The following is a 13,964-nucleotide window of genomic DNA, read 5'->3' on the forward strand; positions in this document are numbered from 1 at the left end:
GATCTACACAAGTTATTCAATAGATTCTTTTGGCAAACTAAGGAAGAAGGAAGAAGCAAGCACTGGTCAGCATGGGAAAATGTATGTTATCCAAAGAATGAAGGAGGGTTAGGCTTCAGATCTCTTTATGATATATCCAAAGCTTTGTTTGCTAAACTTTGGTGGAGATTCAGGACAAGTACACTGTGGTCCAATTTCATGTGGAACAAGTATTGTAAGAGGTTTAGGCCAACTGTGGTTCAGTGGAAAGGGGGATCTCAGACTTGGAAGCTGATGCTGCAAGCTAGAGATGAAATGGAACATGGTATTTGGTGGGAACCTAAGAATGGATCTTCTTCAGTCTGGGTTGATAATTGGTCTAAACTAGGTGCCTTGCATGATCTGGTGCCTATTCATTATCAGAATGAAGCTTTAGGAGATGATCTTGAAGAGTTGATGAGTGAAAGTCATTGGAACTAGGCAAAGTTACAAGAGATGTTACCAACTGATATTGTTGATCATGTTAGAAAGGAATTGGGACATTTTGTGAGAACAAATGAGATAGATCATAGATAAGCCATGGTGGATGCTCATAAGTTCTGGTAAGTTTACAGTTAAAAGTGCACGGGAGAAGCTGAGAAAAAGGAATCAGATATCACTTGTTTGTGACAAATTCTGGATCAAAGGCTTGCCATACAAAATCTCTTTTTTCCTATGGAGAGTTTGGTATTGGAAGCTACCTATAGATGAAGTGCTGATGAGAATGAGAATCAACATAGTCTCAAGATGTTGGTGTTGTCAGAATCAGCAGGAAACCGTGGATCATATTTTCATTATAGGTCCTTTTGCAACTACAATATGGCAGTATTTTTCAACTGCAGCAGGTGTCTTGGGCCCTTTTCTACAGGTTAAGCAGACAGTCTTGTGCTGGTGGAACTTTCAAACTGTTGCAAGGCTGAAACCTTTATATCAAGCAATGCCTGCTTTGGTTTTATGGCAAATTTGGAAGAGCAGGAATACCATGAGGCATGGAGGAGCTGTTTCTCAGAACAAGGTCATACATAAGATCAACAGGAACATTTATATGCTAGCAAAGAAGAGATATCCTTGGCTGCAGAATATGCCAAAAAGTTGGCCTAAGATAGTTGAATTGTTAGAGCACTACAGGCTGCCATTAATTTATAAATAGGTGAAGTGGAATTTTCCAGATAGAGGATGCTTCAAATGCAACACTGATGGTGCTTCTAAAGGAAATCCAGGGCCAAGTTCAGCAGCCTTTTGTATTAGAGATAGCTCAGGAGAGTTTATGTATGCTAGGGCAAGCTTACTAACTGAGACTACTAATCTAGTTGCTGAAGCTGTGGCCATTGAGGAGGGGATCAAGTACTATGTTTTACATGATTTATTGCCTGTTATAGTGGAAACAGATTCCCTTACAATGCAAAAGGTTCTGGATGGTATTTGGGAGGTGCCATGGAACATTGCTCTAACAGTGAGGAGTATACAAAGATGGATGAAGGATAAGGATGTTTCAGTGGTGCATGTGTTCAGAGAAGGAAACTGTGTGGCAGACTATTTTACTAACCTGGTTTTTGATTTTGCAGGTACAATTCAATACAACCAGTTTCAAGATATTCCAACTCATGGAAGAGATTGATCAACATGGCTAAAAGACAAATACCAAACTTCAGAGTTAGATCAACAACAAAACAGTTCTCCAACAATGATCAAGACAACAGCAGTACAGAACAACAAGGAAGGTAGGGAAGGGGATGCAACTGGAAATAACTTTGTTTTGTGGTGTGTGGTATCAACCTTGGTTCAATCTACCACAAAACACTAATATTTCTGGTTGGGAAATTCATCAATGTGGAATCAGATGCAGCAAGTAACAAGCAGGAGATTCATCAGCAGCTTCTGTGCCTAAGTTCAGATTCTAAGCTAGTTAAGATCATGCATTAATAAGACAGGAACTGAACTCTACTTCATCCAGGTTTACCTGAAGTTAAATTCAAGAGATTTGATCCATTCCACCTGTGAGACTTGAGGGGGTGAAAGATGGATACAAATCAAGGTCCCTGGTCTTTTTAGTATGATGAAGGTTCATGTAATATTAATGTGGTGATCATAGCTAGATTTCCTCTTTTTAGATAGTTTATTTTCTTTGCATTCCTTCTGTACATATTTTGATTTTCTTCTGTAAATATTTTGATGCAATAAATTCCCACCATTTTGGGTGGTTTGATTAAAAAAAAGTGCTGTGCAACTTACCTTTCTCTTTTGGCAGTTACAGGAAGTGTAAGATATGGAGAAAGAGGCAGTTACCTTTTGACGTTTTGAACTTGGTGACAATGAAGGATCATGGCACCGATGTGAAGAACTTGCTCGCTCTGTATTTTCTCGACCCTGCAACAAGGCAAATCATGCTTAGACACAGACCGTTCTGGCAAGTTTTTTCTATTTCATAAATAGGGCTTTTAAGAAGCTAAATGAGTCCCCTTCATCAATGCACTAAGCTGTTATGTCTCTTTCAAATCAACTATGACCACAAATTAGTCTTCACAAAGGGAAATAATATGTCAAGGGCTAGATATACCTGTATTGAACCATGGTCACTTCTATCCCCATCAAGATTTGATCTATCACTAGATGAATTATCAGATGTTCCTGCAGCTTCAGAGATAATTGGCATGATATGACGAAGTACATTTGACAAAAAAACTCCATCTCCTGCTGCCATTGCCGTCTCCTGAGAATTATCAATGTCTTCAGCTGCCACACTATCTCCACTGACAGAATTGTTACCCGCACTACGATCATTGACATTCTCAGGATGTAGATTTTCTCCAGTGAAAAATGTTCTATAAATTTGGTCAACTCTGCTTTGCAACTGTGTGGAGAACTCTTCACTGCTTGATAGTTCATTAAATGAGCCAAAATTACCTGAAACCCATCATTAAAAGTAAAAATGAGATTATTTGGTGTGTGTGTGTGGTGTTTTGCATGAGAGTAAGACTCAAATATATCAAAAGCAACCCTTAGGCATTATAACAGACTAAGAAAACACAGTGTAAAGCCATAATAACCACATGAAATTATTGCCCTTACCTACAACTACAGATACAAACTAACACCCTGACCAGAAATCAGAAGCAATCTTCCATACCTAGAGATCATCTGCCTGACAATTCAAATTGAAGTATAAAGCTAAGATCAATATTGATGCAGGAATTGTACTCAAACCATACTGTGACCAGTGGAAAACAACCTAGACACAGATTTAATTCTTTACTAGAGATACTTGTTGCCACTTTATCCCAAAATATGCTGGATGTATTGTGCTGTCAAGTAGTAAGAGATCACTCAAGTAGTACCCCACAAACCCTGTAATAATTTAATTATTTACAGCCTAATGTTTAGAAACCTGTAAGAGATAAATCTTTCCGGGCCAAATTACTGCTGACAGAAAAAAGATGATAAGAGGAAGGCATTATTGCACGGTTACTGATTACCTTCAGCACCAGAGGATCCATTAGTTTGCTGTTCTCTTGCAGAATCAGGATTAGGCGGTTGTTCAGCCACAACACCGTGTGAATTATTCCGGTTAGATGCTTGAGCAGCTCCAGAATTATTAGAATTCCTAGAACTGACAGGTTGAACTCTTGCTAAAACTGGATAAAATATTCCCATGGAACCTCGAGATGAATTAGAAGTTGAATGCCCAGCCGAAGCTGGAACTGTAGTAACGACGGTCCTCATAGGAACCACCCGCGCTCCTGACTCCATGACAGAAGAACTTCTGGTGCCTCCACTGGTCTCTTGATCAGAATTTCCACCATTAGAAGCTGCAGGAGTAGCTTGCCCTGGACGCTGTGAACCAGCAGGCTCTCTTCGGTAAGTTGAAGGCATAAATGAACCTAATGGTACAAGTGAGTGAGTAACAAGTAGAAGATAAGCATGTACAAGATATGGACCTAGTATCTAAATCATAGAGGTTCATGAACATTCTAAAGGGTGTGATGGATGCAAAAAAGAAAGAGAACAAACCTGTTCGTATTCTGATGTCAATGTTCCTTGGAGTAAAACCAGAACCAACAGATGGCCCAGAAAGTCCACTGCCATTTTGTACAGTTCCTACAGGAATGGCACCAAAATTTGTACCTGGCTGGAAAGGTAGTGGCTGCATATGGTCAAAGGTAAAGAACTTGAGTATCCACATCAATAGGCTATAATAAAAAAGTACATCTCAGACAAGTAAAACACCTGAACCATAATAGGATTAGGGCCAGCAGTAGACACAAAAACAGCAGGTCCAGCATTCACCACAGCATCAGCCTAAGTTAATTTTCCCTTTGTCAGTACGCTTTACATTATTACCAGCACAAAGGAGAGCAAATGGATTTACTATTAAGGACAGTGATACTACCCTCGTCCAAATTGAAATTAAACCTACCGCTGTTTGACCCATCCGCAATGTCATTGTTGTCCGACCAAGCTCAAGTAACAAAGCACCTAATTTTTGGAATAGGTCTCCAGTCCTTAAGGCATATGATTGAATTCTCATTCTTTCTGTTGGTTCTGTAACGCACGGTTGATTCTCTAGCTGCCTCGAGAATTGCTGCAGTCAAGTGCAGAACACAAAATACCAAAAAGTTAATTGTCACATGGGACTATGTTCTGCTCCATGCTGAATAGTACCTCCAGCTAAAACTATAAAGACAAACTACATTTTTTTCCTGATGACAAGGCTACCCGCAGCCGCCACCCTTCGGGTGCGCATAGGGTAAACCCCGCTCCTGTGCAATAGCCTGCAAACCACACAAAAGAGATAACCCGCACTAGGCAAGCCCCGTGTGACGAGCTCGACCCGGAAGGAAAATCCCCTGCTGTTGTAGCCAGGGGGTTTCGAACCTGAGACCTCCATTATGGAAACCCCATGCTCAACCAACTGAGCCACCCTTGCGGGTTTGTAAAGACAAACCACTAAATTCCTTTTACTTAGCGCCTAGGGAAGACCGCACTCACAAAGATTAGTCTTTAAAATGTAGTTATGATATATGAACCATTAAGCAACAAATTCAAACATCTAACTGTATAAATATTCATATCAATTTCCATAAGTTAAACTTGATGGGTATGAAAGAGGAGATACTATGAGTAGTACTTCCATATAATATAAGTCACCAAAATATCAATGTTACATTTTCTCCCCAAAGGTTCTGAAAGCTGTAAAAAATAGAAGAAAACAATATTCCACCTAATTTTGCTTCAATTGAATGAGAAAGTAACAGAATAAGAAGAGAAAAGACAAACAATGACCAAACAGAACCTTCATGGTAGTCTGTTAACAGATCCAGCAAAATTTAGAACTTCTCTTTTTTAGGTTTCTTTTTTCGGTTTGATGGGTAAATCTTTTTATTTTTTTATTCAGTAAAATACACTTTTTATTGATAAGTAGGTGGAATCCCAATACTCTTAAACAACTAAATAGGTAATAACAAAACAACCATAGACTTTGAATCCAATCAAGTTTAGTGATAATAATTTGATTTTTTATTTCAAGTGATTCACGCAAAACTAGCAGAATGCATTTTACTCCAAGGTTTCTATGGTGATGTTTCTTCAAACACTTGAGGCTCATGATCATCAATCACATTTAGCTACTGAGGTTAAGGAGCTCCAGAGATAGGAAGCTTAAAAATTTATCACTACCCTGGATAAAAGGAAAGTAACCCTCCCTCAAATAGATTCAAGAAACTATCCTAGCACTGAGGTTTAGCTTCAAGAGGATAGTAATAGTAAGCAGCACAAATCTGCCAGAATTTTTTCTCAACAAAAAGAAAGTAATGCTTGAACAGAAGTTGCTAAAAGTTAAAGCACATACCAGAAAGCATTGTGCAGCTTGTTCAGTGAATAATTGACGCATCGACAGCATCACCTCCGCCAAGGATGCAGGTGTCGGAAGGCCTCTCTGTCGAGCTGAATGCGAGGATGCATCAAAATCGGGTCTATCAGCTCCAACGATCCCAGCGGTTTGTGCATTCTCAATTTGTGCCCAAGCTGCCAACAACATATTTCAGCATATGAGAACAGTTTTTAACCTCTCATCCCCTCCACAGAAGGATTCAGTGTAAAAGAAGAGAGAGGGAATTTTACCATTTGCCCTGAACTCTTCAGTCAAAGTAGTCAAGTACTGTGTTAAAGTTGTCAGGGAATCGGGAATAACCTGCAAGAAAAACACAGAAAAGTTAGGCACAAAGGAGGAGCTGGAGTAAATTCCAACAATATTCTAACGTTCAAAAGATACGGGAGATGTAGACTTGTTGCTTTGTACGTCAAACGAAGAGTATGTCACAAATTTGATGAAAAAGTTACCGGTGGTTGAGCTTCTACTGGGAAAGCTGTCGGACGTGCAGAAACGCTACTAGCAGAACCAGATTGATCCATTGTACTAGCTTGGTCAGTCTGCAGTTGGTCAGAAGTTCTCATATTTCCCAGAGTAGCTGCACCAAGACCCTTCAGATGATACAGCATACATGTGCATAAGTATCAAAACAAGTAAATCCAAGTCCTGCAATCAACTCTCCCCCCACCCCCAAAAAACAACCAACATGATGAGCATGCATGTTTATGCAGGTGCAAGTTTAATACTAGTAAGCCTTATATAAAGAGCATAATGAAACACCGTTTAAGTGTAAATTAGTAAATAGAGATACTACAATAAATTGAAGTTCCTAGAGATGCAGACATGTCATCTGCGGAGAATCATATTACTCTTTCTTTTGATAAGGTAAAAGGAATGGAGAATCATATTACTCAGCCACCACATTCACTGAATATTTCAGTTATAATAATAAAGCTACCCTTAGACAATTAACTTTTTTTTTGGCAATCAACTTTGTTTTATCAAGATATTCATTCAGGCAAATGGGTCTATTCCTCAAAAGCTGGAGCAGTACTAAAAACTAGGGCGAGTATCTAGTCATTATCACTTCTGCGTACTAATTATAAAGCAACCTTTAGACAATTAACTTTTTTTATCAAGATATTCATTCAGGCAAATTGATATACTCCTCAAGATCTGGAGAAGTCTGAAAACAAGGGGTGTCAAATAGGCGACTTGGGCTAAATTTGGGTGGGTTAAAATAGGATTAGTCAATAAAGGGTTTGGATCATAACATGACCAAAGTTTGCTTGGTCAAGATGGTGGTTAATCTACTTATTAAGAAAAGGGAATAGGTAGTTAATTTGGCTCACAATGGGTCATAACACACCATTCATCCAACTGAAACCATTTTTTTTTCTTTTTTTTTTCTTTTTTTTTTTTTTTTTGAAAATTAACCACCATTTTTCATTTTTTCTTTTAAAGATATTTTTATTTAACAAACCAAATTAATAAAAGTTTTTTTCTTCATCATCACTATCTAACAAACCAAATCCAAAAACTTATTTTTCTTTTTTTTTTCACAAGGTCTTTTGTGGGTCAATTTGAGCTATATAGGCAGTCCAAATGCACACAAACTTTTCGATGGGATAACTTGGATTATCCCCATATTGACCTGCCAATGAATATTTACACAGCTCAACCCTCCCAAGTTATGGGTAGGCTGGGGAGTTATATTTTCACGGGCTAAATTGGCACCTTCTCTGAAAACCATGCTTTCTGAAACAAAAAGCATGCCCATCTTCAAAATATTAAATGGGGGCTTGTCCAGAAGAAAAATAAGTGCAGCCTTTTAGAGCACATGAAAGGGAAAGTCAGGTTACACATGCAGGATCTCCTTGGAAATATGATATGTTCTTAGTTTGTGCTGCAGAAGGCTTTTAGAAGGAAAAGAGTTTCTGCTAAGGGAGGAAAATGTCAATTTCCAAGAAGGTCCAGTTTGGAACACACAAATAATAAAAAACAGAGATGGTACGCTGTTTGCAACTTTTAATTTAAATACCACTATAGTTGCATAGGACTACACCAGGGTAAACCACTAGCCTCCCCTTCAGTCAATAGAAATTATTTACATCTCCCTTTTAATATACAAAACTACATTGCATGCCACGTGTTTTAAAGAATAACAGCACATAACTTCTCTTCTTGCAGTCATTCTAGTTATAAGGATGTGATTGATGTTATTTGTCATTCCAAATACCAAAATTAATGTTGGAAAATTATAGAAACCACTCAAGTTAGTTAACACTTGAAATAAAAGAAAACTCAAATATAACATTCACATATGATTTCTATTTTTTATCAATGGATTCTTTTCTTCAGTTAAGGGTAAATAATAGAATTGTCTGTTCTATATATTTGAAACTAGATAAAAGGAAGGGAGGAAGCTCCTTTCCAGTGTGTTTAACGAAGAAGCAATTCCTGTTTATAGAGGTGACTCTTTTATGCATAGCATACAGGGAGTACAAAATGTGTTATGAAAATTAAGTTAGTTAAAAAAAATTCCAACATTGACCTTTAACGTACAACCATTTCCACATAATTACAACCTAAATATCAAGAAATATGAAGGCCATGTCGAGTATTCACCTGATCTCCAAGTACAACTTATTGCAGCATGCTCATTAACTGCTACATGTGGTATTTTCCTTTAATTATCATGCTCATCACCTTCGTAGATCAACATTTCCATTTGCCAGTACTAAATTCTCTGTTCTCCAAGTTGAACTTTAAATTTCAACACTTCACTCTTCCTCCATCACAATTTTATATGACATTTTTTCAGTTTAGAACGTCCTAAAATGTCTGAGAAGATTCTAGAAATTAAAGTTTTACATAACTCTTACTTCCTTCAAGAGAATCCTATTTCATTTAGGGATAATACATAAGTTACCCCCTAAACTTGTCCGCAAAACTCAGTTTCACACTATAACTTTACAGGCGTTTGTTTAGCAACCCCCCCCCCCCCCCCACACACACACACACACACAAAAAAACACACCAATTATTGTTTGACGTGGAATAAATACCACCCTAAAATTATACTATCAGTCTCAATGGGAGGTGTATTACACACGCGACACGTCAATGCCATGACAGCACCATGTCATATCTAAAATTATCTAAATTTTGATTCTTTTTCGTTTCTTTTTGTTTATTGATTTTCCTTTTCCTTACTTATATTTTTTATACACTAATTAATCCCTAAAATCGTGACAATTTAGCTGAAATTGTTCCTTGTCGAAATAGAGAACGAATTAGGGAAATTGAAAACACAATTTAGCTGCAAGTTGCAGGCCACTCACCCGTTTGCTTCTCCGACCTCGTATGCCGGCTAGGGCTATTGAGAATGGCAAGCATAAACAGCAAGACGAACCAAGTACAACTCCACAGCTAGATCGATGGTACAATTTGAGCCTAGGCTATATGTTAATGTGATTCTTTTTCGTTTGACGACAATTCCAGTCCTAAAAGGGACAAATTTTGATGATTCTGCCCAATTATCATTAGATGCGCAATGGACAATCTCTTTACAGGTATCACTCTCATTCTTTGTGACACCAATAAAGGATGAAAAAAATTATTACAGTATTCGCTCAAGAAAAATTGAGGTCATTTGCTAACAAGTCTTGGGAATTTCGATATAGAAAAATGCTATTTTTTGCCCTCTTCAATTTATCTAGAAAAAAAAAAGGGAAAAAATATAGAAAAAGAAGAAGAAAGAAGATGAGGAATGAGGAGCAGATATAGCGATCTTGAGAGGATGGGGAAGAAGGAGAGGGAGAGGGGTGGGGGGTGTTAGAAGAAGGAGAAAGGGCTAGGGGGGCCATATTTGTTTTTTACTTATTATTGCTTTGTACAATACAGACATCAGTGGGCCCACCCTCTTTTTTTTTTTTAAATTAAAAATTACGCGCTTTCGATTTCTTTTTTTGGCCACATCAGCATTTCAGGTGGTATTTATTCCACTTCAAACAAGAATAAGGCGGTAATAAACGCCCGTAAAGTTGTAGTGTGAAACTGAGTTTTCCGGACAAGTTTAGGGGGGAACTTATGTATTTTCCCTTTCATTTAAGACTAATTCGACTTTAAAGATATGATGTCTCCCCCACCACACAAGCTTCTTCACTTTAGTACTTTTCTACTCTCACTACTATGGTATGCAAGTCATGCTTACCTTTCAAAAGAGTGACAAAGCCAAACTACTTTACATAAAATAGGGGAGCCTAAGTAACATAACCGTAGCAACACCGTATATTGTTATGTCAAATTTTGGACTAGATTACCTTTAACAATTTTTAAGTCAAACCACCCTCAAATGGGTGTGCATTGACATCTCTATAGACAATGCACCCGAGGAGGAGTGGGTTCACAGGCAACATCAAAACCTTTTACAAATAAAATAGAGAGCATGAAATAATAAATGTGAAAATTTCTTGAACCGTCCCCGCAATCGTCCACGGAAAGTGGAAAGATCAAAAAACAGCATAATCAAGAGCGAAACCTGGTGAAACTTACATTGACATCAATCCCCTCATTGCCAACCCTTGCAACTCCAAATGAACCAAGCACAGCTGAGATAATCTTCAAAATGTGAAAGTAGCAATTAATTTGTCTCTTGAAACATTAAACAAAAAGTCTACATACACTGTCACAAGGAGAAGGGAAAAAAAAAATATATGCCAACCCGATTTAGGTCAGGGAAAGCTCCATCTCCATGTTCAGATAAGTTGTATGTTCCAACTACTATACCAGGACCCACTCGGTTTCCTTGAACATGCCTAGAACTTGATGCAGAAGCATTTCCTACATTTTTCATTAGATTTCACAGATTATAAAGAACTCACAAACATGACAGAATCTAAACAAAGCATTCATCAATTTGTTTATTTATTGGGTAAAATACACTAAGCACCCTTGTAATATGACTCAAGTAACCACCACCACCACCACCACCCCCCCCCCCCCCCCGGTATGTTAAAATCAAACTTAAACCCCCTTATTATGAAAATCCCGTACAAGAACTCTAGCCTGCAACGAAACTAAAATGAAATTTGTTGGACAGATTCAGTGGGGGCACCCCCCTTATAGTAGGTATGCAACCAAACCTATTAGTTTGAATAATATTTCCATTTTACAATGGCGTTGAGCATTTAATTTTGAATACCATGAGGCATATCTGTAACTAATTCAAAATAAATTCATAAAAGACAAATTAAAATTACAAATAGAAAGTTCCCATATATTTAATTTATGAAATGTAAGAAAAAAGAGTAAACATTTTTGTTGAAAATTTTTACTCACCCCTTTAATTAAAAAGGAGAATAAACACTTTTGAATCACAAATCTTTCAAAACTATTCAATAGGAAAATGAGCACAAATTACTTAATGAGATATATCAGTTACTAGTAATAACTGTCTTGCATTTTGAAGATGTAAGCTATTTGTATTTTTTTCTAAAAGAGTATGATATTTAATGTATAAGAATTTCTCAGTTTTTACTTTTGTTTGGTCTTCCATTAATTCCACTTTAAATGGATTAGATTTACTTAGTTAGATGAACGCCCTTTTGTGTTCATTAAATAAGAGGTTTAAGTGTTCGGTTTTAAGAAGTAAGAATAACACCTAGATCTATGTCTAGATTTCCATAATATAGGTGTAAGTGTTTGATTTAAAAATACATTAAGTGTTTCTGCAATTTTGAGTCATATTACAGGGATGTTTACAGTAATTTACCCTTATTTATTTCTTCTAGCAGTTCATACAGTTTTCATAGATTTTGAATATTAGAAAGAATCATAAACATTACAGCATCTATATAAAGCATTCGTCAATTGGTTTATCAATCTTCCACTCTTTAAATTTCATCCAAAGGATTTTTCGGTCAATTCAACCACCTAAGTTGTAAACAATTGGTTTAGGCAAGATGTCTTTGAGTTGCTCTATAACAATACCAAGTTCCCAAATACCCGAAAATTAAACCCATAATACCAAAGTGAGACCACAAGGGCATAACGCAAACAATTAAAGTTCATATGACTTGCTCTAGCACTTCATGCCTACTTCCAAATGAAATACAGTACAGGTCAAACCATGTCAAACCTTGAGAATCAGGGGCGTTCTCTGATGAGGGTTGTCTCACAACCAAATGTAAAGTGTGTCCATCTTCAACATCTATATGTAATCAATAAAGGAATTCAAGTTTCTAAAAATTGAAGTCCAGGAATCCTAGAATTGGATACAAGTAGCTATTTCCTTGGAGAAGAATGAATAACAAAAAGGATACGGTAAGCTGAAAGGAGCTGATCATCCTTCAACACTTTGCCCCGGCAGATGAGCCGTTGTTGTTCTGACAAAACACCAGTAACTGTGGCGATCTGTTGCTTCAGTTCAGGAACTGGAACCTGCAGTGATGCCCCCCCCCCCCCCCCCCCCCCCAAAAAAAAAAAAAAAAGAGTAAATGTACTATAATGAGTATTGGAGCATGTCTGAAAAAGAGAAAAGTGCTAACAACGTCAGCTTAATATTATGATTGGTGTGGACGAGATTCTGCTTCAATTCAGACAATACGAAGCATAAGTTCTCACAAACATGACAAGCTGATATGCACTAGAAATGCATGCTTAAAAAGTTCAATTACTTAATGAATTACAGTCAGACCTCTCTATAACGGCATCCTCGTATAACATCACCTCTCTACAACAGCCAAGTTTTTTCAGAACTGATTTTTTATGTTATATTTATCTCTCTATAACAGCTTTTTACTTATAACAGCAACAACCATATTTATAACAGTACGCTTTTTGTAAAAATTACCCCTCTATAACAGCTATCTTCTTGTTTTGTTAATATAATGATTAGTTGTCGTTATGAAAATACAATCTCTAAGATCACCAATAATAGGCCTAGAGATTTTCATCAAATATTTTGATACTTTAATACACTATTTATGACAAAGAATTTCATGTGAATATATATTTCCATCATTAAAAGAGTCTTTCATTATACAAAGTGTTATTAAGCTTAGGATTTGACAATTAAAAATGAAAATTAGATTTTATGCATCTTTGTTGCCTATAACAACGAAATATTATTTACATGCCAATGCTATTATAGGTGTATAATAGCCATTCGCTATAGTAGCCAAAAAATTTCGGACCCAACGACACTGTTATAGAGAGGTTGACTGTATATAGGCAAGCTACAGATTGAAGGATAGCCCTTTTGGCTTTGTTTTGTTTCCCTTTCCCCCCTTCAACAGGTATATCCGCTTTCTCTCTTAAGGCACTGAATACAAAAGGCAAAAGATGATTACACATTTATCCACTTGTAATGTATATGTCTGTGAGTCCAATGTTTTTATCTTTATCTCAACAGTGGTCTCGGAACACTCAACCCCACAAATCTTTACGTCTTCAGCACCGTTGTTACCCATTTTCACCAGGTATCTATTGATCCCTGAAACAAAGAAAGTAACAGTCAGATGATAAACAACACAAATAAGGTGATAGAGTGAAAATAAGAAGAAAAATCTGCAATATGCAACTAACACATAAAAATCTGCAATATGCAACTAGTCTTCAACTTTTTTTGAAGACTAATCAAATGAAAATAAGAAGAAAAATCTGCAATATGTAATTGACATTTTTCTTCTTATTTTCACTAGTTGATTATCTGCAATATGCAACTAACAATAGTCTTCAACTTTTTTTGCTCATATATGTAATTGAGAGGGTCTATAACTATTCCTGAAATCTAGGATTAGTTAATCAACCATCTTTCGCACGTAAGGCAAATACCTTGAGTATTTGCATAATCGAAAGACGTACACTTAGTGAAGAGAGTTACAGTAGTGGGGTGTAATCGAGACAGACGCCGATGATTTAGAAGGTGATTAGAAGAGGAATTTTCAAAACTTAAGGCGCAATTCGAAAAGCGCAAAAAAGCTCCACATTCAGCTGGGGCTTTAAGCTCAAATCTCAAATAAAACGTGGCTTTAATGGAAAAAGGCGCAATGGTGCAAAAATACAAATCTATATA

The 13,964-nt window shown here is 36.9% G+C and overlaps 1 protein-coding gene across 5 annotated transcripts in view; it reads right to left on the reverse strand.

The window, feature by feature from the left end:
• The window catches only part of LOC132625479 (ubiquitin-like domain-containing protein CIP73), a 30,159-nt gene that overhangs the window by 13,778 nt on the left and 2,417 nt on the right, over positions 1–13,964 (reverse strand). For 4 of the 5 annotated variants that reach the window (XM_060340137.1, XM_060340138.1, XM_060340139.1 and 1 more), the window contains exons 2-15: positions 13,240–13,382; positions 12,211–12,328; positions 12,027–12,098; positions 10,611–10,729; positions 10,442–10,507; positions 6,355–6,495; positions 6,136–6,205; positions 5,864–6,039; positions 4,433–4,597; positions 4,243–4,314; positions 4,027–4,159; positions 3,492–3,896; positions 2,576–2,922; positions 2,305–2,385 (exon numbers count right to left, since the gene is read on the reverse strand). In XM_060340137.1, coding sequence (XP_060196120.1) covers positions 2,305–2,385; positions 2,576–2,922; positions 3,492–3,896; positions 4,027–4,159; positions 4,243–4,314; positions 4,433–4,597; positions 5,864–6,039; positions 6,136–6,205; positions 6,355–6,495; positions 10,442–10,507; positions 10,611–10,729; positions 12,027–12,098; positions 12,211–12,328; positions 13,240–13,359 — 2,085 coding nt within the window. In that variant the 5' untranslated portion in view covers positions 13,360–13,382. Of the gene's footprint in view, positions 1–1,621; positions 1,646–2,304; positions 2,386–2,575; positions 2,923–3,491; positions 3,897–4,026; positions 4,160–4,242; positions 4,315–4,432; positions 4,598–5,863; positions 6,040–6,135; positions 6,206–6,354; positions 6,496–10,441; positions 10,508–10,610; positions 10,730–12,026; positions 12,099–12,210; positions 12,329–13,239; positions 13,383–13,964 lie in introns of those variants that run through there. The other variant, XM_060340142.1, reaches the window with a different exon arrangement.

The sequence above is a fragment of the Lycium barbarum genome, unplaced genomic scaffold, assembly GCF_019175385.1.
Source record: "Lycium barbarum isolate Lr01 unplaced genomic scaffold, ASM1917538v2 unchr_scaffold_02, whole genome shotgun sequence".
Lineage (NCBI taxonomy): Eukaryota > Viridiplantae > Streptophyta > Magnoliopsida > Solanales > Solanaceae > Lycium > Lycium barbarum.